This window comes from Sitodiplosis mosellana, unplaced genomic scaffold (assembly GCF_009176505.1).
Source record: "Sitodiplosis mosellana isolate CC-2019 unplaced genomic scaffold, AAFC_SMos_1.0 Smas_scaffold_23, whole genome shotgun sequence".
NCBI lineage: Eukaryota > Metazoa > Arthropoda > Insecta > Diptera > Cecidomyiidae > Sitodiplosis > Sitodiplosis mosellana.
This window is the reverse complement of record NW_022595265.1, coordinates 262,297-285,925: the sequence shown is the minus strand read 5'-3', so window position 1 is coordinate 285,925 and position 23,629 is coordinate 262,297. Positions and strand designations below refer to the sequence as shown.

Sequence of the window (23,629 nt, the reverse complement as noted above, 5' to 3'; positions counted from 1 at the left end):
GGCACAGCACGCATCAATATCTTTTCATCCAACACCTCTAATTTGGTCAAAAGTAGTAGTTTCTCATAGTAAAAATGTCTTGTAAGGCATGTTTGAGTTATCTAATACTAGAGCGATTTAAAATCATCAAATGAAGAACAGATTGGTATTTTTTCATTGCGTTATATGGTCGTGGAAATTTCTATGTTTTTTTTTTTAAATAATCAATGCGACAGTATTGAGAATGGCTGACAATTATTCGAATCATTATTATTTTTTGGTTTGCAAACGTACGATTGCTGTGAAAGTGATTGAAAAAAAAAACAATGTATTGACTCCTCTTATCATTAACCACTTAACTCATGTGTTTGTTTAAGAGAATTGGCAATAAAACGTCAGTCAGTCTATAAAAAGAGTTCATTCTTATGAGTGAACCAAGTTTTGCTTGTCCAATGTCATTGCAAACAATTTTAAAAAAGTTAGTCCTATAAAAAGTAACTGTACTGCTTTTTTTATTAATTCATAGCTTCCGTCAAATCAAATAGAATTCGTTCTGATATCCAAAAAATTCGTTACAAAACATCTGGTACAAAAGAAGTGAAATGGTTTCAAGTCGTGTCGCCTTTGGATTGATGCTGTTTGGCATACTGTCATTTAGCGAATATAGACCAGCAACTGGTTTGATAGTTCCTCCACCATATCGAGATTACGGAAAAATCCCCCATTACGTGGCTCGCTATTTAGTTCATAAGTCAAATTGGACATCGATGGGAACCATATCGAGTCAATCGTTTTTTCAGGGTTTTCCAATGGTGAATGTCATATCAATTGCTGATAGCGCCAATAATGGACCATCGACGGGACACATCTATTTTTTGCTCACCGATTTGGATTTCACCGGACAAGATTTGGCCATTGATAACAAATTAACAGCTATGTTTACCGAAGACCAAGATTTAGCCTGCACATCCAAAAACATCGACACCATGGAACCTACATGTGCACGAGCCATTTTCACTGGCAAAGTAGTGCGTTTGATACCGGGCACAGACGAACACAAACAAGCAGCCGAATGGTACACCGACCGACATCCAGCATCAATAAAATGGCAAAGTACGCATGAATTCTACTTCTGCAAATTGGATATCGAGCAAATCGCTGTCCTGGATTATTACGGCGGTGTAAACTACGTTTCCGTCGATGACTACTATAATGCCAATTAAGATGCAGACGCAAGCGCAAACGATATTAAAAGTGTTGTTGAGCCATCGATCTTTGGACTAAAACAGTTGTAATCAATTCGATTCTAAAGATGGTGGCAATTTTAAGCCGATAGTATAAACCAAAAATGTTTACATTGTCCAAAGAAAACTAAAATAAAACCATTGTTTCATTAGTTTGATTGTTCGTTTTTTATTACTATGAAATTCAGTCGAAATCGAATCACAAATAACATTTCAATCTAACTAACTGGTTTTAAATCGAATAGATAACAAACAATATAGTGTACACGCGCCACTTTGAGGAGATATGCACAGTTTCATTGTGAATAGCTTTTGAAATTTAAAACGATTAACTGATAACGTCATTCGGTTATAATATTCGATTGAAAAAGTCTAGAAAATTGAAAGGTTTTGAGCGCTCGAAAAACTGAAAGTCAAAAAAGTCCATTTTCATGCATTAAATACGATTAGAGACTAAGAAATCAGCTCATTTTAGTCTGGACAAAAACACAACAAACAGACGATAAACTGTATATATATATTTCTTACGCGTGGCATAAATTTTTGATAGGAAATGAAATTTCGACTCTTCTCAAATGAGCACCCAGAATAGTTTACTGTAATTCATTCTATTTTACTTTTGGCAACTTATTCTTTCTAACCAATAAAGACTTTAAGTGGTTTAAAATACAAACAGAGGCTATCTCAAACAAGAGGCATATTATTATTAAAATTTAGAATGCACCACAATAATTTCCATCTAAAGTAGCTCCTGCATTAGCTGTTACATCTGCCCTAACATCAGTAACGTTCAGTTCATTGATGCTGTATGGCGGAGTAAATACCGTTCCGCTTCCTGAAGTATTTCCTGTAACATTTATGAAACTGTTTCCAGTTTGTGTTACAGCCGTAAATCCGCTCATTAAGCTGATAGGGTTTTTCACATTCTCAAAAACATTCTTTTCCACAAGAATATTGGCCTGAAAACCCGCAGCAATACATTTGTTACTAACAAAACTGTTGAAATAACTGTTCAGGACATGAACCTTTCCGAATCTTACTCTCGGCATACGTTCTTTGCAGCCCGGTGCCCACCAGCAACGAACAAAAGCTACATTTAGTTTCCCAGCATCAGCGATGGCTCCGTCACCTGATCCGATAAGGTTTGAGAATCTGTGGTCATTTGTTCCGCCTGAGCCACCAGGTTTTGGCGCTTTCACGTATTGGAACTTTGTATAAGAAACTGTAATAAAATCCGATTTGTTTTTGATGTCAAAATTTCCGTCGACACCATCTCTGAATTCGCAGTGATCAATCCACACATTTTGACAATCGTCCAGAATTAGATTGTCCCAGCCATCAGTATCATAGGCTCCAGGTCCTTCAAAAATAAGGTTTCGGATAATGATGTTGTTACATCTTCTAATATTGATAATTCCTGAACCATCTTTTGTCTGATCGGTAGAAACCAGTTTAGCTCCGGCTGTCCCATAAATAGTCTTTCCAGTCTGATCCTTAAGAGTTAAACGGGCAGTTATTGTAATAGTTCCGATTACTTTTATCAGTTTTATGGAAGCGTTTTTAATGGCTGCTTTCAATTGGGCATACGTTGAAACCGTTGTCTCTGCTACGTTGTCTCCGCCACCAGTTGTTCCTCCGTTCTGAGAAGCCCATCCCGGAGCCACACAGCTGACCAAAGTAACCTTTTTTTGAGCTGCCATGGAAATGACAATGAGTGCCGCGAAAATGACGAAGAATTTCATTTTCACAAACTTTTGTTTTTGTGTACAACAAACTACGAATGATTTTGCAATGAACTTGACAGCCTTTTATACTGATTCACTAGAACGGAATATGTAATGCAGACAATGTGACAATGTGTGACAAAGCAGATGAGAAAAAAATACAAAGATAAGATAACGTTGAAAAGAAAACATTGAAAATGGTGTTTTGTAGGGGAAATTGTGGGAATTTGAAGTGGACAGCTCGATCGTATCTATCAAACTATTCGATTTCAAGCCGTTCTGGTCGTCTGTACAAACAGATAGGAGACGTCAAACAAGAAAAATAAAGCGGCACCTGGAGACTGGTTGGAGAAATAGAGAATCATGCATATAGTTTGCTATAACAAGTACGCGTCTATGTTAGTTCGAACGTTGAAAGTATGACACATTGCACTTAGTCCCCAGGCGGAGCTTTATTGTTTACTATTTTCATGATCAGAAAAAATGTCGATTTCAATCAGAAAAAAGCTACCTTCGGAAATGTGAGTGATTGACAGAAACAAAGACACCATAGCACATAGCTTTAAACACACTATTCGTTTTCTCTTTGTGCACACTTTGACATTACTCATGCTTTGGCGCACGTTGTACGTTTTTCAAACGTTTATGTTTGGTTCAGTTCCGAATTTCCCCATCTTCTCCTATTAAGTCAACTGTCATTGGCATTCGGGCTGCATTGTTATCATTGCATGAGTGAACAATTGAACATTATTTAACGCAGATCCATCAGCTGATTAAGATAAATAATAAGCAAATAGATGACTGCTATATCGGGAATAAAGGCAGCTGTTTACTTACCAATTGAATAACTACAGATGATCTTGCAATAATGTTCGATATGCTTTTTTTCATTTAATTACACAGTCCGAGGCGTATTTTTTTTCTGAGTGCACAAGATCCGAACAGATATAGTGCGCTAGTTTAGGCCGCCTTGAGTTCAGAATGGCCTATGGTTTTGGTCCAAGTTCCTTTTTTTAAATAGTTTTTAACTCAACCGTTTTGGCATTTTAGAAGTAACGATTTTCTTGATGTGACTTAAATTAACACTAAGCCATTTAAAAAACGTTCGCAAGATGCTGTTTGGTGCTTGGATTTTATGGATTAGGTCTTTCGCAAGCTATCTTTTCGGTACATTGTCTAGCCACAACCAAAAATGTTACTTTAATGTCTTGTGTCTTGAACGTGAGAACGTAATCATTTTTGGACCATATTGAGATACAAAGTGGTCAGTACTTTTTTTGTTATTAATCATGAATAGTATTTATGGAAATTGTTAAAAATATAGATGAAATTGAAACCGATTATTGATGCTGATAACGATTATGTTTGGCTAATTGAAATCGAATCAGATTTGTCATTAAACTGTTCGAAGTTTAGCGTTTGATTTTGTTCAATGACCTTCTTCATTATATCTGTTATATATAAGTCAATATATTCATGCAAGTAGTGCAATGAAAGTGTTGATGTTAGCCTTGTAACTCACGATTAAATGCACTCAAAGAAAATATCGGTTTGGAAATAACAGCATATCTAATCTAAGGAATGCTCAATGTTCAATGCTCTTAACGAGAAGTTCATTAGATTTGCTTTAATTCACGTGACCAATTTCATTTTCAGTGGAAACTTCTGCATTAATGTATTGTAGTTGCAATTTGATCTTGACTTTTACTCAAACAAACTACTCGTATTAAATTATTATTTGGATTACAGGAAAAGCGGATCTATTCTGTTCAAAAATTACAGACTGATCCGGTTTTGTACAAGAAAGTCTTCGATGACGTCTCCAAATACATGGGGCTTGAACAATATTGAAACTTGTACATCATTTCGACCGCCAATTGTGAAATTCTTCTAAGGCAAGAAATGTCGGAAAAGATCATTCAATTAAAAAATAAAAAAATACATCGAAAAAATTATATTCATACAGTCATGGCTGTGTCAAGAATACACGACATTGAATCTTTGGATTTAATTTTAAAAATATTTTTCAATGGGAACATTTTAGAAACAACTCGTAATTAAATCCCAAAAAAGCAAAAAAATGAATAAAACGAAAACAACCTAGGCTTAACTACACTTTACAGACACCTGCGGAAATCGTCAAATTTATTTGTCATTATTTAGCTAAGGACTAGTGCTACACAATGATATATGAGTTAAGTGGCGCAACCCCTTAGGTACCCCCAAAAAGGGTGTTTGAAGGGCGACCATAAAAATCAGGGTATTTACACCAAAGGTCATATCTCCCCAGCCATGGGAGGGAGGGCATTGCTCCTTGGGTCAAAATTGTAGTACTCGTGAATACCTATCCAACAGTATACATAACTTTCACATTTGTTTACGTTATGTTCGAAAAACCTTTACACGAAAAAAATCCAATTTTTGGGTCAAAAAGTAAATTTATCTCCGTTTTCTGGGTCATTGGGTGGTTTTATCGTTGGGGTGTGTTCAGAAAAATTGTAGAGAGACTCAAGAGGAACAACTTTGCTTTAGACCATTCTGCCCCATCTCCTTATGGCAGGGCAGTATAGCCCCCGGTATCACTCAAACAAGGTCAAAATAATAAATACTGAATATTTTCTTGTTCTTAATATTGTACAAGTGGCACCGCATATTAAATAACAGTCTATATATCACTCCCAAATATCAGTATAACACATTTGTATACCACTGTAACAGTTTGTATAACACATTTTCAAATGTCACTTTTACGTACAGTTTTAATATAAAAATGGGAGGGCGGTTAGAAAGGAAGCACAAGATCGAACGAGCGCGCGCGCGCGAGTGAAGGTCTTGTGCTTCCTTTCTAACCGCCCTCCCATTTTTTCCGAAATGAAACCCCACATACATTTAATCAACTCATTATATTGAATAGAATGAAATAAAAATGGGATGGGGTTAAAAGGGAGTGCAAGACCGAACGAGCGCGCGCGCGAGTGAAGGTCTTGCACTCCTTTTTAACCCCATCCCATTTTTTCCGCGTGGTAATAGAGTGGTTTGGTTTTTTACTTCGTGCCTACCTAGTTTATTTTGTTATTTGTAAATCGTATATATACACCACAGGCCATAAGTTTGGATACCCCTATGAAACGTTTGTTTCTACGTTTTTTGAACATTTTCACTTGAAATTTAGTATTGGATATGAAAATATATCGAAATTCTGACCAAATGGATGATTTGGAAGATAACATTTGGCCGGCCTATGGCCATCTTTTGGCCTTTGAGCTGTGGGAGCCAAAATCGAAGTCTTAAACGGGCCATCGGATTAAAAAGAAATATACTCCATTGGAAAGGTCTTGAAAAGTAGATGTGATTTGTGGTATTTAACATCAAAATCGGCCGGCGTTTGGCCAAGATATGGCCGTTTGTAATTTTTGGCCGAAATCTTCAATCAGCCATATCTTGGCCAAAAGCTGGCCGATTTTGATGTTTAATACCAAAAATGATACGTACTCTCCAAGACCTTTCCAACGACGTATAGCATGTTGAAATCGGACAAGCGGTTTGAAATTTAAAAATTTTGGGCCAAATTCATTCATAGGGGTATCCAAACTTATGGCCTGTGGTGTATGTATTGTGGTAAAGTGAGGTTAGGTATAAAATCCATATAGGTGTCATACCAAGCTTTATACGGGATATTTTATGGTATATGGTGCAACTAGTATGACATTTAGAACAAGAAAATACTCAGTATTTATTAATTTGACCTTGTTTCAGTGAAACCGGGGGCTATACTGCCCTGCCATAAGGAGATGGGGCAAAATGGTCTACAGCAAAGTTGTTCTCCTTGAGTCACTCTACAATTTTCCTGAACACACTCCAACGATAAAACCACCCAATGACCCAGAAAACGAGGATAAACTTACTTTTTTGACCCAAAAATTTGATTTTCTTCGTGTAACGGTTTTTCGAACATAACGTAAACAAATGTGAAAGTAATGTATACTGTTGGATAGGTATTCACGAGTACTACAATTTTGACCCAAGGAGCAATGCCCTCCTTCCCATGGCTGGGGAGATATGACCTTTGGTGTAAATACCCTGATTTTTATGGTCGCCCTTCAAACACCCTTTTTGGGGGTACCTAAGGGGTTGCGCCACTTAACTCATATATCATTGTGTAGCACTAGTCCTTAGCTAAATAATGACAAATAAATTTGACGATTTCCGCAGGTGTCTGTAAAGTGTAGTTGTGCCACAACCTAATATTGGAAATGGTCTCAACGGAGTTGAAAACAATAATTTCATTGGGTTCGATTAAGCTCATTAAGTTTGATTTATGGCGTGTGGCCAATTTACTTACGATCCATGCATGTCAAAGTTACCATATCGGGTAATGAAAATTTCATGTTCCAATGCGAGTATATAAAGGGTTTGCATCAAGTGTACAATGTAGTTGTAAAAGTAACGTACATTCAAAATGAAATTCGCCTCGATTTGTTTTGTAGTGATTTTGTGTGCAACGGTAATAATTGATTGACTCAATCTGCCGACATCTTGTCAACATAAAAACGGCAGATTCCAAATAAAACACAAAGTTTATCCAAATCAAATTATAGGATATAACTCTAGAGCCTCACTTCACGTTATCTAAAACTTTCAAATATCAATTCATAAATTCCCATTTTTCGGGTTCGTTTTGACTGACCCAGCTTCTGATCATGATTTTGTAAGAGTGCTTCTAATTAAAAGAATAAATATTTTTTTCGGTTTTTACAGGTGGCATCCGCCGAATCGGAACCGACCAATCAAATATCATTCAGAGATTTTGTTCGAAATGATTACCAAAGCTTGATAAAAAAGTTCAAGGAACATGGCATTGATGTGAATTGTATTGCAAAGTTTGCTGGCCACTACCTCGGTAATAGCCTTATCCGTGGCCGTTTAACCGAAGTCAACACCAAACTCAGCCTTATGATGGGTCAGTGGGAAAAGTGCTTAAAATCGAAAAATAAATACCAGTGAGTTTTTTTTTTTGAATTTTTTTTTCCTCTGGAAATACCGTATTGTGTCAATTTTTTCTCAAATCTTTTTTGAACTCTTGAGCAGTAATGCCTATGGGGAAATTTTCAATCCACAAATATTTGAGGAATTCAAAAGATTTTGCAACGAATTTGTTAGAATTCGTACATTCTCACTCACTCAAATTTGCGAATGCATTGAACACCACGATGAAAATTAGTTAATCAACACAAATTTTCCTAATTTAGATGCATGCTTAGCGTTGCTGAAATGGGTGCTAATACCGTTAGTGAATTTTTCAGGGAAATGGCTAAGGTAAGTTAAAACAAACATTAATTCGAGCCAAAATGAATGGTTTTAATGCCATTAACCCTTTGACGACCAAAACTGAACGGCTGGGAATTTTGCAATTCTGATTGCAGATTCGTGCTCAGCGACCCCAAAAATATTAACAAAAGTGTTATCAAAAATTAATTTTTTCAATTGCAAATATGAAAAAAATGATGGGACATATGTGTCCCATTGGTCGGTAAAGGTAACTATTTACCTTTATTTTTCTATGAAAAAACATGTCTCCCATAAGAACGACGTGTAAAATCTTTTCCATTTTTAAAATTTATAGAATCTTTTTAAACCAAAAATGGTTTGAATCATGCTTTGTTGTGCCCATTTAATCACGAATTTAACGATCTTTTTGTAAATTTGTGTGTTTCAAAATTCGCGAAAAGTGGTTGAAATACAGGGAAATCAGTGGTAATTATTTACCTTTACCGACCAATGGGACACATATGTCCCATCACGCCAAAAGCAATAAAAATTTGAAACAAATTTTTTTGTAGAAAAGGCGATTATCCTTGGAAAGTAACAGACACTCCGTACAACATTTCCAATTTTCAGCTTTAAAAGTTTTACCCTTCAAATTATATAGGGTTTGGCGGAATTTGAAAAAAAAGTTAAGATTTTTCGACTTTGAAGTGTTCTATTTGAGCACAGTGATGTAAAATATCCAATATTATGGTACTTTCTGGTATCTACATTCATTCTCTTTCAAAAGAAACTAATTTTATCGAAATCGGTCTAAAAATGTGGAAATTATTGACGAAAAACAAAATGGGACATATGTGTCCCAAAGGTCGTCAAAGGGTTAACTCATGGCTAAGATTAGTTTTCTTGTTTTTAACGTAATTAAAGTAGATTGTTTACTTTAATTAGTATCAATCATTTTTAGCAGCCTAACTAAATCCATTCGATATGGGTAAATTATTTGATTTTCTGGTGAATTTTCCACATTTTCAGGAAGAATACGAGAAATTGTTAAAACTAATGGGAGAAGATATATTGAATGAATGCATCGAATCCGTTGATGCATTAGACGCCCTTAAAGAGTTGAAGTTAGAGGGATATTGCGTCATGGCAAACATCTCCCAATCTTTTAAGAACACTGAAGTTGCCCCAATTTGGAAACGATACGTTGATCAGCTGAACTCTTCAGGAGATAGCGACAGGGGTTGTGCAGCAAAATTTAGTCTAATTGGAGTAACTAAGTTAGTTCCATTCTATCGAAAGAAAAATATTTCTGGTTGTCACTTTATATTTGGATTTTCGTTAAAATCATTTTTTTCATCTCTTTGCATTGAGTGTATATGTTAGATAAAATTTCTTGCCCTTTTATGGTCATGAAAAAAATTTATTGGCTCTATGACCAATCCATTTGTTCCACTTACAGATGCATTTTTACCGAATCGCCCGAGGAAGAGGAAATTCGCCGCGATTTATTCAAACACTTGAAAAATGTGAGACAAGAAACGAAAGATCAAGATCGAGTGAAACTTAGAACTAATTGTTTTTTTCTCTCTTTTTTCTGAATTACAGTTCTCCGAGGAAGGTATTTTCAAAATTGCAGAAGAAATCGGCAACAAATGCTTACATTGAATTGTGACAACTTTTCCAATATTCTCCTGGACAATTTCTTATTCAAATCGGTTTTTGGATTGAAATTACCGGAATCACATCACATAACTCCATTTGTTGTATGAAGAAATGAAATAAATTGACTTTACATTGAAATTGGATGATTTTTTTTCTTCTTAAATATATTTAGATTAAGCTATTGAAAAACCACTCGAAAGGTTCTTTTTGGTTTTTGGGTTGCATGGATCAAAGTGGAGGATCTATAGAGATCCGTCATGTAGGCCTGGGTCTTTTACAAGCTAACCTTTTTGGTGCTTTATATAGGCACCACCAAAATATTGCTTGAATGTTATTCTTGTTGCAGTGGGAACGTAATCATTTTCTGAGCACATGTAGACGGTCAGAGTGGTCAGTGTTTTTTTTTAAGTCGGAAATTTGTTGATGGGCTGAGTCATTATCGTCTCCATTCTTTATAATGAATCAAAGTAATTCTAGAATTACTTTGATTCAATCGAAATTGAATTAAGACAAAAAAATTAAATATCTGTTTGAAAATAGGAGCATGTCCAGTTCAACAAATGCTTAGTGTTCAATGCTCTGGATGAGCAGTTCATTAGATTTGCTTCGATTCAGAGATTGAAATAGCCGGTAGTTCTACCGGAATCCGGTAGTTCTGAATGAAAAAATGCAGCTCTAAATCCGATTTCCGGTAGTTGAATTTTGAATATTTCTCACACAAATTTGCCCAATTTTCAGTTATCAAACGAAAATAAATGTAATCTTAAATGAATATAAATGAAAAAATCGCTCCATGAAGTGAAAAAACGTCACTTTTTTTATCTGATGCGGATGATTTTATGTATATACTTTAAATTCTGACTATGCAAAATCGCCAGTGCCAATGACTCTCAGTATATAAGCATACGAACAGCTGTTGGTGATCAAAATAAACAAACTTCTTTATTTCTTATATAGAACATTATATTCTCAGAATAAAAAAAATGAAACGATTGGATTATTATTCATGTTGCAACAATCGATTATTATATACAGTTATAATTATACGATTGCGTTGCGATATGACTTCAAAAAACGAATCATTCGATCGGTTTGATTTCTCGTCGCTGCGAAAGTACAATGCGAACGACAATTTAGTCAGTTTGGAGTCATAAATTGAATAATAAGCATCGCTCTCAATTGAAAATGAGCTCAAGAAAGAATAAGCCGAAACATTCTGGATCAACGATCGACACATTTTTTCAACGCCCGGGTAATTTATGTCGTAATGAAATATCACTTCGAAAGGGTTATTTATTTAGTGTTATTACTTAAAATAGGCTCTACGACAGTTGAAACGCATACCACGCAAAATGAACAAACTGATCAAGACAAACAAGTAAATCCAAGCGCCGATGAAAGTAATGCCGTTCAAAATTCCAACGAAAAATCAATGCCACATGATGAATCTGAAAGTGTTTCAATTGATAAACCTGATGAAGCAACTGGTAAAATTCAGTGTTGATTTTTCTTATTTAGTATGAAATTTATTCATGGCAAAATTTTGCCTTCAAATTAGGATCCGGTGCAAATACTGCTGATATTGCCGCACACAGTGTTGCGGATAATGCTACCGAAAATGCATTATCATTTGAAGAACAATCCAGAAGGCATTCAGAGTATTTCAGCGTTACAACGAATGGAAAGAATGATCGTAACGTTCGATGCAAAACGTGTGTAGCACATCCGACAACGGTTAAACTTTTCTCTAAAAATAATAAACCAGCACCAATTACTACAACCGAAGGAACGAGATATCGTAAAGAGACAGTTACAAATCATTTGGCATCGGTATCTCAAATTGAATGCACAAAGGCTCAACTTTTGTTATCGGTTACAAGCGGTCAAAGACAAGGTGCTATGGATTTTCACATAACTCAAGCAAATAAATTAATGGCCAATCACATGGAAAGCTGAGTAATTTTTGTAGTAATTCCAAATGTCTCACTAAACTAACAAATCGTTGCTCTGGAGTTTCTTGTGACATCGCTGAAAAACTTGCGAAATATCCGCCACACAGGCAAGCATTTGGAATTACTACAAAAATCACTTGACAGTTTGAAAGGTGAACCACTCTTAGGTGGGTGGGAAGGTGCTTTGGAGAATGAAATTGTCGTGAGTGAAGACGAGAAACACTATCTCAAAGAAGTTGAACTTCAGGAGAGTGGCCGAACACGAGCACAACAAAATTTCGATCCAGATTCTCTACGTGAAAGCATTATCGAATCTATCATTGAAATCATCAAAAATCGTTTTGCTTCAGACGATGAATTGGTTCGCATCATTGAGCCTTTCATTAATTTTCGTGGTGATGCAAATTTGAAGGAAGTACACGAACTGTTTGGAAAGGATTTAGATCTATCATCTCTCCATTTGCAATACAAAGAACTCGTGGAAATGAAAACTCAGCTTGAACTTGACTCGAATTTATTAACAAATATACATGTGCTATTGCGAAATGCAGAAAATGCGTCTAACTTTGAAAATGTTTTGGTTCTACTTTGTCGTATACAAATTTGCACGCCACATTCGGCAGACGTAGAACGATGTATAAGTGCGAATAACGCGTTGAAGACAGTACGACGCAATCGTTTATCAGTTGACACCGAAAATAAATATTTATATATATACTACAATATGCCAACGCTCGAGCGTTGGTCACCGCGACGTGCGATTGTTTCTTTTTTGGGCGATAAACAAAGACGAACACGAGCAACAACTGAAAAAGCAAAAGAAGCACCATACTTCAAAGGAATTTTTGATGTGCCAGATAAGAATGCCGAAACAAATGATGAACAAACATTGAAACACAAATTTTTTTGAAATATCAATAAAATAATAAAAAAAAAATCTTGAAAAATGAAAACCGGTAGTTCTGAATTTTTCTTATTTCAATCTCTGCTTCGATTCAACGTTTATTCAACAAGTTTGTTAGATTCGCTTCAATTCACGTGACCAATTTCATTTTCAACGGAAATTTCTGCATAAATCACGAGAACGAATTGTTCAAGCACATTGTATTGTGCTCAATGTAAGATTTGTTGTGAAATTCACACTGTGAATAGAGTTGTAAAGACGTTATTAAAATTCAAACCTTCGTTGTATCATTTGCGAAAACAAGCTTATTCAAAATTTTATCAAAATTAAGTTCCCATCGAAGTTCGCCATTGTAGTTTTTCTGTGTATAACAGTGAGTAAATTTGAATTTGACTCATTTTTTAAGTTGAAAATGCAACTTTAAACACATATGTTCGATTTTGACATTTATTCCAACATAAACTTGTCTGATTTTATACTCTCTATTAGGGCTTTGCTGTGTCTCACCAGCACGAAAACAATTTAAATAGTAGATTGACTGTTGAGTGGGCTACGAAAGTTCTGAATTGTTTGGTTGATACCACAAATAAAGTTGTAAAGGGGACTAAAGCTGAAAAAATATGGGCATCACATGCTGGCGATGTGAGTAAAGTAATAAACGATATCAAAGGGTGCGATAACGAGCCGGATGTAAAAGGGTAATTTGCTTTTTTTTTAAATATTCGCTCAAATCCGGTAGTAAATCTCTATCTGTCTATAGTTGCATTATCAAGGTTGGTTCTCCTGCTTTATTAAAATAAAGAGAATTTAATGAATCATTAAAGAATATAAGTAAATAAAACTCAAATTATACAAATACATTTCAATCTTTTTGAATTTATTACTCTAATAAAATGTTCAAAGCAAAATACTTAAATCAGATCTATATTTAACATTTAATTACAGGTCGATATGGCCGTTTACGATGAAATCACGAATCAGCTGCAGAATTGCAGGAATTTATTGTAAAACGTTGTGAATATTTTTTTTGCAGTTGAAAGCCATAAATGAAAAAAGAGATCATTCAATAAAAATAGGTCATTACAAAGAATTTTATGACCGTACCAAGAAATACATTCACGACTTTGAATCTTTCGATTTAATTTTAGGAATATTATTTAATGGAAACATTTTAGGAACATTTCTTGCAAAAATTACTAAAATAAAAACAACTTTATGTTTGAAACGGTCACAACGGCCTTGAAAATATTGATTTCATCCAAAGTACCTGGCCGATGGGGCACTGATAAGACTCACATTATAAGATTTTAGATTTCGACAGAGCACACTGTATATCACCTTCTCTTTCTCTCTTCGTTATTGAAAGAATCCAAAGCCGTGAGTCTTGTCAGTGCACACTAACCAAAGGGCATGCCCTGTGATCTGACCAAAATGAAAATAACCTATTTTTGTAGTAGATATATTATAGCGGAACATATCATCAAATTCAAATTCGTCAAGTACCTTAAGTTTCGAATCATGTGCGTTGTACAGAAAAGTTGTGCAAACTGGATGTTGGGTAAAAATGACACTTTGTTTTGTAAAAAAAACCTTCTTCCCGGCGTAGCTGGTTTTTAACAAACATCCTTTGGATGTCATCCAATCACATGTCACTAATAAAACGTAAAGAGCCGCAGAAGAAGAAAATCAATTTACTGTAACTTGATTGTTTAACAACGATTCATTTATCGTTGGATTCAATTTTGTTGTGCTGATGCTGGAACAGGTCCAGTTCCGTAAAGATCGTTGTTGATTTCTTCATAAATGTGAACATCATGGTTGATTTCTTCATTGTCTGGATCTTCATGTAATCCATTTGCATTATTTTGCATTTCGACTACGTCTTGCGTTCGGTTTTGTTCCCGAATAAAGCTCAGCTTCCATTTGCTTAGGCATGAATTTTTACCACTTAATTGGTAGTACATAAAACATGTGCACGCAATGAGAACAGAAATTGTTGCCACAATCGTAAAAATGAGTAAGAGCGATGTTAAAGATTCACTGGGGCTTCGTTCAGTTTTTGTAGGGTTTGGAATTTCAGTTTCAGTGTTTGGCTCTGTTACTGTGGTGTCTATCGTTTCAGTAGATGTGACCGTTATTGTTGCTGTGCTTGTAGGCTCTGTAGGTTTGATAGGAATTGAAGGAGTGGGTTTTGTAGTTTTTGTAGTCTCGGGGATATCTGCACTGGTGGGTATTGTAGTAGGCGCTGTTATAGATTCTGTGTTCGTTGTATCTACATGACAATCTTTACCATGCTTTTGTATCCACGGATCATCGATAAACTCCAATTTCGGCCATTCTCGCCGGACATGCTCTACCAATGTGATCAAGTTTGTACAAGGAAACCAATTTTGTGAAATGGACAGTCGTTTGAGTTGTGAGAAATACGTTCCATTGAAATCGGACAGATTCATTTCAATCAAATCATTTCCACTTAAATCAAGCATTTCCAATTGTCTTGTCAAACAACTCAAGTTTAACTCTTTGAGCTTATTGTACGAAACATTGAGTTCCAGTATCTTCGTGCTATTTATTACTTCCAACCGAGTCAAGTTGGTACGAGATAAATTTAGTTCCGAATAAAAATATGCAGCTTCAAACATATTTTTTTCTTCAACTATGAAATTGCCCGATAAATCAAGCAGTAAACCTCCTATACGTACATTGGAAAATAAACTGAGCAAATGCGAAGTGATTTCGATTCGACAATTAGCTGCATGAAACCCCGATACTCCTCTGAAAGTCGTTGCTAACAACGTTAGATCCACATGCTCTAAATTGTTGTTAGAAATGTCCAAATTAGCCCATTTTGGTGTTTCGAATGGATTAAAACCACTTAATGATAAACTGGTATTTCTCAAAGATAAAGACCGTAATTGTTGAAATTTTTGAAATGTCGTTTCGTTCAATGTTCCAACAAAATTATCGGACAAATCCAAATCAGTAATCAGTGCGTTCATATTTTCAAGTATTTCTGGGATATTCTCGATTTGATTGCCCGAAATAAAAAACCGCCTTAAAAACGGTAAAGTCACAGGATTTCTTAATGTTTTCAAATTATTTCGGGAAATGTCGATTTCATACAGAAGGTTTTGATCTTCGAACACTTTCAAATCGAAATCCGTCAAATACGTGGCACTCAGATTCAACTCGCGCAGTGGAAATCGGCGAAATGGTGTTCCATCGAGATGTCCAATGCGGTTGCCAGATACTTTAATACGTCTCAATTCTGCTGAATCAAAACACACAAATAGATCGTTGATATTTTCGATTTGATTGTATCCAATCGTAACATATTTTAAATGCTCGAAACTTTTATCATTGCATCGTAGTTCAAAGATTCCATTCGATGTGCGGAACAGTTCTTCGTTCTGTCGATTCCGAACGATTCGTATGCGACGATCTTCTTTATATTCCATATTTAAATCAGTGATATGTGTCCAAGAAGCATACATCTGCGTTAGATTGACTTTATCAACATCAATTGCTATAAGCGGATTATCTTCTATATGCAGAACTTTCAGATGTTCATTAAAACGAAATATTTTTCCCAAATTCTCAATGGAATTACTACTCAAATCAATATATTTTAAATCGGCTTGCAAGCTAAATGTGTCATCAAAGTACATCAATTGTTTTCTCAAATTATTATGTGATAAATTAATCGTTGTCAATTGATGTGCATCATATAGAAAACCCACATTAATTTTTATTTGATTGTATGAAAAATCGATTTCACTCAATTTGGGCATCGAACGAAAGACTCCTCCTCTAAAAGTCTCAAATTTATTGTGTGATGCATTGATTTTCTCCAAATTTGCGTGTTTTAAAAGTAGCCCATTCCAATGTTTATTTTCATATCCACAATTAGATATGTCCAACGATCGTAGATTCGGATAAAGTTTTAGCAACGCTGAAACGAATCGCACTTCACATTTTCCAACTGTTAATTCAATCACTTGAGAATGGTTAGCGGGGATATTTCCTTCAATCGAATTTACAACTGAGTCAATACAATTTGGCTCATTTTCTGACGTTTCTTTGCAGTAGAACTCATTAAAGTCGTTAGTGTTACTTTCAACATTCGAACAAAACCAACGATTGTTTGCTTCACTAGAGAAAATCAACAACAAAATTAAAATGATTGAATACTTTGCAGACGGAGAAATATTAAAAACTAAGACATTTTTTAAATGCACAATAAATAAATCGAATGACAAGTAATTCATTCTCCTATTTTGACGTTCAACTCGATGATTTGTTCTCAACTGAATAATCAGCAGACGAACATTTTGATGAATATTGCTTGTTTTGTGTCGTTTATTTCGATTTGATAATATGAATCATTTGCTTAAAGCTAGAGGCAGACGTGGTATTAAAAAATGCAGTTCTTTGAAAGCAGAAATTCATCAATTTTATAATCCATTCGGATGTCTACCTCCTAGGCTTAAAGCCAATAATTCTTGTCAAACCAACAACAACGAACGAAAGATTATTATACCATTTTATAATGACCCGCAATCGTTATCTCTCCACAGTAACGCAAAAGATGCAAACAACGACTTTTCGGCTCAATGCTGAGTTGTGTCACTTTTGCTCACAACTTTATTTGTTTCTTTTTTGGTCAAAGTTTTTTTTTTTATCTTACTCCCCATAAAGACTTATGGGGATTTCTTACTTTCAACGTGTCAACTGTGTCTCGCCTGAACTTCTGATGTTTTAGCCAATTTTTCATTGATATTTCATGTTAGAAATGAAAACGCATTATTTGTCCATAACCGACGATAGAATAAAAATATAAGATGAAGTCACAACTACATACAATTCAATAATGTTAACATGAAACCCATCGAAACTGACTCAGGAAGAAAAGAAGAAATATTCTTTAAAAAGAAGTGCACTTGTCAAAGCTTCTATAACTTATTAATTTTTTTTTCACTCAAATTATTGTTCAAAATCAATGAATCGAAAAAATTGAACAGCAAAGTGGTTGACTGTGTTTGTTCATGTACTTTCCCATATGCTTGCTGTGCGATGAGACAAAGCCCGCCGCGGTCAACAGGCGAAATAGTGCACACAGCATTAGCGAGAGCAGTGCAGCACACTGTACTGCTCTCGCTCCAACACACACTGCAAGGCGCATAATACGAACTGAGCATAGAAGCGTAGAGAGCCAACAAACATCAGTACGCATGGCTACTACGATTGAGTGTTCTCAGTCCTGGGCTGGAATTCTAAGTCATTCCACCAAAATCGTTCGGAATTATTTTTTTCGTACATAAGACCATATTGGAGTGTAAGAGAGAGATTCCACTATTTTTCAGCGTCCCACCGGAATTATTCCGATAACCCAAGGAAGAGTGAAATGTGTGAGAAATAATGGTGGGATGCTGAAAAATAGTGGAATCTCTCTCTTTCACTCCAATATGGACTTATGTACGAAAAAAATAATTCCAAACGATTTTGGTGGAATGACTTAGAATTCCAGCCCTGTGCACACTCAATCGTTGTAACATGCGTGTGTCTGTGTGTTGGCTTTCTACGCTTCTATGCTCAGTTCGCGCAGCAAGCATATGGGTTGTGAGTTAATGTTGAAGTAAATTGTAATATCAAGATGATGGAGTTTCCAAAGTGTCTTTTGAGTATTTCAAATGTTATCAGATCTGAATGGGTTCATGGTTCGGCTCACGTAATTTAGCTCGATTAAATGTGCTTGAAATTCAAAACTTGAATGTATTTCGTCAATAAAATTACCGGGTTAACTGAGCACCTGAAGAGATGGCCAAAATTGCCTCACTGTTTTTGATGTACTTTCAATGTGGCATTTGACAGCAGATGCAATAGTTTATTGTAAAATTATTGACCAAAGATGAAAATATTGACTGAACATAAGCCTGTTGATTATACTACATACAAATAACTTCCAAAATCCTCCCGTTTAAACTTTTTCTGTTCAAGAAATCAATTTCTATTTCAATGTGCACAAAAACTGCACTGCGTTATAAAAATGTGATCCATCTTTTTTTTTAACACTGAAAAAAATCGAAATCCATCAATCCCCTTGAACGAAATTTAAAAAAAACCCGCGACATTGATTATCTGTGCTATAGTAAAAGCAGGCGAAGAATGTTCGAAAGAAGCGAGAATTTGTTCGCGTATCGATTTAAGTGAAATCAGTCGCTATGATAGGGATGGAGGCAGGCAATGCCATTGCCAAGCATGAATTATTAGCCACGTTTTTTGATTTATTATAAAATCCCAAGACAAGAAAAACGACACTCGACTCACCCGAGAAGACGCGCTCTATTCGTGCAAGCGATGAAAATATGTTGGAAGGGGAAAATGAAGAGAAAAATAAAATCCAAATGGCGTTGAGTAAATAGATAATCGGTCGCGCGACTCGCGCTTCTCCCCCTCTGGCATAATTTATGCATTTTTTTCTTCTCTCTTTATTAAAAACCACAGTGTCTCGTCACTATCCATGTTCTGCGACGTGCGTTCATTTTTCAATTTGCCATTTCACGCCGCATTTAAAATATGTCATCGAGAAAAATATCAACAAATGAAATTCCTTCAAATTGGCTATAGCTCGACGGGTAGGAAAGTCAGTTGCTGGGTTTCATAGCGAATGATGTTTATTGATTAAGTACGTTGATTTCATAAAAATGTTGAAATTTGTTGGGATTTTTTTTTTCACTCGAAACATTTCACGGTGCTTTTTTTCCTCCAAAAATGTTTCAATGACAATGGATTGGAATCGTTCCCAACCTGGTTACGTCTCATCGTCAACCGAAAAAAAAATTGCATCGAATCATACGTTGATCTGAACGAACGAGCAAAAAAAACTATCTCTTTTCCGTTCTTTGTGTGCAAATGCAAGCGTTTGCAGTATTCAATATCGTGGAATTCCGTTTCGATTTCAGTCAATTTTTTAAAAATTACGCATCGATACCATCGAAGCACCTGGATTTTTATTTGCATGAGAGCACGTTTTTGTGCTGACAAAACACTTTTCTCGGTTGGATCGCATCGAGAAAAAAAAAACACGTATCAATAACTTTGTATGTGGAAAAAAAACCACCGACTCTTTGCCGAACAAAAAAAAAACCGCCTCACTAAAGGGAGAAAAAAAAGTGTGTTGAGCTGGTTTTTGTTTGGTGGTTTGAATCGGGACATGATTTTTTTTCCACCGGAAAAAGGAACCATGTCGAATGGTCGGTGATAAAATCTATTTTTGCGCTCCACTGAAAATGGATGTGTTTTGAAGTCATTGGAATCAAGAGTGGAAAGTGTGACAATACATCACGTCATGTGGCATTCGAAAATCGGCCCAATTGCTTCATTATTTTGCGCTGTCCCGTAGAATGATTCCAAAAACGGATTTTTCAACTAAATCACCGAAAAAAGGATTGGAAACCCAGAAAAAAAACGGATTGAAAATCACGCGAAATGTGACATTTGAAAATGTTAGCGGTTGCAATTACAAACAACTCTATTTCGGCTTGGCTACACCGATTAAAGTCAAATTGGATTTAAATTGCAAATACGGTGAATAGAAATGAATTGTTTCATTCTGCCTCTGCTTTTTTTTTCGCACACTCTCGAGTGTTCGCTTCAAAAGTGCACACAAACAAAAGAGAATAGACTCGTTTTTTGCCGCACGCTACCGCCGGGCAGATCAAGTCAAAATTGCATTTTCAAGTACGCACTTGTCGGGAAATTTTTGTGCCATCAACCGTGACAATTAGTGGAAGGATTGATTTAGCCGAGTAATATTGGTTGCTAAGAGCCCGAATACCAATTTGAGTGAATCGCCGTTTTATTGAATTTGATGACAACTTTATACATATATAAAATGAACTCGCTAACAAATCCATTTGGCATACGTTAACAAATCCAACCGTTTGCCATACGCTTACTCTAGTTTTCATTCACACCTTTTGATTTCACACACTTTTAACAAGGCATTATAATGCACCAAAGCCTCTTTTTATGTCATTCATCAGTATATAGAGAATGTCGCGCGTTTCGCATGTTTTTGTTTCAGCTTTTTACACCGAATTACCTATTCAAGTGCACATAACGGAACGATTGCGAAAAGTGTTGAACGAACACACAACATCAGATCACGATGCAAAGGGGGAAACGAAGCGAATATAATACTATAAGACAATAAAACAACGGCGAACGGAATCATTTGCACAATACGAAATCAGCAAAAAAAAGGGATTGCGAACGCTGATGAACATGATCAATGCCATTGAGATTTTGAGCACAGGTTGCCGTTTGCTGTGAATTTGGGGAGGTGGGAAGAGACTTTGTGACAAGGAAAGGGATGATTTATACGGATTTTTTACGTGACATCCACAACATTCGATTTTAAGATATTTTTGAATTTTTTTTTTAGTGTTTTTTTTCGTAATGGAATTAGATTTTGAAACGTATTTTTCGTTTACACGTATTTGGGAACTTTTATTAGATTCTCAAAATTTAGATTTAGAAATGACCATTTTGTTGGGGAAACAGGAACTTTTTTCGTACCAAAAGAGAAACAGAAGACTCTAAAAGATTTTAAAAGGTTGCAAGAGACCATAAAAGAACTATAAACGATAGAAGTTAGTAGAAAAAGACAACTTTTTGAGGTCAGAAGTTCTGATTTGAAGTCATATTCTCAGAACTACTTGAATTCGCCATGATTCACATAAAACTGAGGCTGTGAGAATGAAAATGGCAATACAGACATTCTGAACCACATCAAGAAAAAAAAATCGCAAAAGTGAATCATGAGTTCTGAATACGCAAAAGTGAACCATGAACCTCCTATGCTGCCCATGTAAATTCATGTTTCACTTTTGCATATTCAGAACTCATGATTCATTTTTGCGAATTTTTTTTCTTGATGTGGTTCAGAATGTTTATTCCTGTATTGCCATTTTCATTCTCACAGCCTCAACTCTGGAATACTATAAAATGCAAAAAGCCATGAAAAAAAGTAGAAAAAAAACCCGCTTGCGGTTCTCGAAGTAGAAAAAACTATAGCTCAGGAGGTGTCGATGTCAATTTATACCTTTAAATCGTCTGACAAATTGAAGATAATTTTCTATCAAGGTTAAATTCTGACCATTGATACCGAAAATACACAGAAAATAAAAAGAAAAATCCAATTAAACTCTTTGGCAAAAAGTCTTTGCAGAGGCAAAAAAGCATATCTCATGAAAATATAGGAGAATACACACTTCCCCATGTTCATTTTCATGACGTCGCCTGCGGCAATATCAAATTAACTGCAATTTTGTAGTTATAAAGGCACATCGCATAATAATCGTAGTCGAAATTGATTTTTAATTCGCTCGAAATCAAGAGCCATGCATCCATTTGGAGCATGAATTGAATAAAAATCTAAAAACAATAATAAAATCTGATGTTTACCTTATCATAACTATGAACTTTTTGAATGAAAAAACGTGCTCTCATTTTTTCTCTCCCAAATGCGCATTCCGTTGGTAGTTCTACGTACACTTGAGAATGAGCCTTGATTCAAGGCCCTTAAAAATGCTATTTCATTTCATTGTGAAGTGGTTAGATTCCCCGAATCCATTCAAAATCTCAACAACGACAGAAAAAAAAAATCCCTCACCAAATCAGTTGATTGGTTCGACTTGTCGAATGGGAATGCAACGAGTTGGAAAATCGCATTGAGTGCCTGAGAAAAAGAACCATAGTGTGCAAGTGTTTAATGACAATGCAGCGATTCAATTTTTAAAAGTCGAGTCTTTTCATAGCGTTGCAACAAGAGAAAAATAAAAGAGGTGCTGCATCGTACACGTTAAAAGTGTTAGTAGCACATGTGTCGTGGTGTTCTTGTGACAAGATGCAAAAATCGGATGCAACGACGGGAGTCGCTGCTCGCAAATGATATTTGACGAATGTAACACTTGAGTTGTTGTCGAGAAAATGTTACAATTGAACATACATTCAAGTGGTGTGTGTGTGTGTGTGTGTGTTTTTCCTCTTTCTCTCGCTCTCTCTGCACCATCTTTGTATGTTTTCACTCTCTCCCTTTCTTTCTATCTCTCGCTCTCTCGTGGAAGAAAGAAAGAGAGAGATAGAGAGAGAGAGCGTGACGTGTCTTTGTTATCGGGATAGCAAGGAATTCCGAGTGAAAAATAGATAAAAACGTGAAAAGTGTGTTAAGAGACGTAACATTTTATCCAATTGTTACGCTTTTTTTGTGGGTAAACAAAAAATCCACTTAAATGCAAACAATATGTTTACTGCGACTCTTCCCACATCGGTACTCCGGAGGATTGTGAGCAATTGCAGTGGTATCGTTGCCATTGATACTGTCGCTGCTTGTGTGTGTCTTTCGGAGAAAAGTCGAAATTGAATTTGCTAACGAGGAAAAATGAAAAACAAACAAATATCCCAATTGAATTTGACTACAGATAACAAACATGGATCACATATGAAACGCAGCTCGACTTTATAAAACCCGCATTTTTCCTGTCTCATTTCACATTTCAAACTCCTTGACGATTTCTTTCATACATTTTGACGAACAATGACGCACATCATTTCAACTTTATTGCAAAATTCAGATACATATGGCAGATTTGAAACTCTTTAATGGATTCGCCGAAATCCACTCACATAATATTCATATCACTTCCGTGACAAATTCAAGTGGCTTTTATGCATGAATTCAGTCACGAACAGATAAATTAGTTTTTGAAGAAATTCGTCAAAGTGAATTGAAGATTCTTCCAAGAAATTTTGGGTGAAGAATGGAATTTGCAGAGGTTGAGATTTTTTAGAAGAAAACCTTGAATATTGAGAGACAAGCAAGATTTGGAATAA

General features: G+C 35.6%; 3 protein-coding genes across 5 annotated transcripts; 2 read left to right on the top strand and 1 right to left on the bottom strand.

Annotated features, from left to right (window-relative positions):
• Window positions 1-405: 405 nt before the first annotated feature.
• Window positions 406-1,381, top strand: LOC129568829 (protein CREG1-like). The gene has a single exon (XM_055447143.1). It carries the CDS (start codon window positions 582-584, stop codon window positions 1,200-1,202), a length of 621 nt encoding a protein of 206 aa, XP_055303118.1. The 5' UTR covers window positions 406-581; the 3' UTR covers window positions 1,203-1,381.
• Window positions 1,382-1,721: 340 nt separating this feature from the next.
• Window positions 1,722-2,981, bottom strand: LOC129568828 (pectate lyase-like). Of its 3 annotated transcripts, none has more exons than XM_055447140.1 (2): window positions 2,249-2,981; window positions 1,722-2,182 (listed from the first exon to the last, which is right to left on the bottom strand). In XM_055447140.1, the coding sequence occupies exons 1-2, from the start codon at window positions 2,963-2,965 to the stop codon at window positions 1,937-1,939; spliced, it is 963 nt and encodes a 320-aa protein (XP_055303115.1). In that variant the 5' UTR covers window positions 2,966-2,981; the 3' UTR covers window positions 1,722-1,936. The 3 variants fall into 3 exon arrangements, with proteins under 3 accessions (XP_055303115.1, XP_055303117.1, XP_055303114.1); XM_055447142.1 differs by having other exon boundaries at window positions 2,264-2,981; XM_055447139.1 differs by having other exon boundaries at window positions 1,722-2,583; window positions 2,647-2,981.
• Window positions 2,982-7,386: 4,405 nt separating this feature from the next.
• Window positions 7,387-10,015, top strand: LOC129568827 (uncharacterized). The gene is made up of 6 exons (XM_055447138.1): window positions 7,387-7,451; window positions 7,706-7,947; window positions 8,197-8,263; window positions 9,245-9,492; window positions 9,675-9,741; window positions 9,821-10,015. The coding sequence occupies exons 1-6, from the start codon at window positions 7,407-7,409 to the stop codon at window positions 9,878-9,880; spliced, it is 729 nt and encodes a 242-aa protein (XP_055303113.1). The 5' UTR covers window positions 7,387-7,406; the 3' UTR covers window positions 9,881-10,015.
• Window positions 10,016-23,629: the final 13,614 nt, after the last annotated feature.

Bases quoted from the DNA above. Each gene is read 5' to 3' on its own strand.
- LOC129568829 (XM_055447143.1), top strand. From the start codon at position 582: ATGGTTTCAAGTCGTGTCGCCTTTGGATTGATGCTGTTTGGCATACTG.
- LOC129568827 (XM_055447138.1), top strand. From the start codon at position 7,407: ATGAAATTCGCCTCGATTTGTTTTGTAGTGATTTTGTGTGCAACG. The intron at 8,264-9,244 runs GTAAGTTAAAAC...CCACATTTTCAG, and splicing joins TTTTCAGGGAAATGGCTAAG to GAAGAATACGAGAAATTGTT. The intron at 9,493-9,674 runs GTTAGTTCCATT...TTCCACTTACAG, and splicing joins AGTCTAATTGGAGTAACTAA to ATGCATTTTTACCGAATCGC.
- LOC129568828 (XM_055447139.1), bottom strand. From the start codon at position 2,965: ATGAAATTCTTCGTCATTTTCGCGGCACTCATTGTCATTTCCATGGCA. The intron at 2,584-2,646 runs GTTCAGGAATTA...TTATTTTTGAAG, and splicing joins TACCGATCAGACAAAAGATG to GACCTGGAGCCTATGATACT.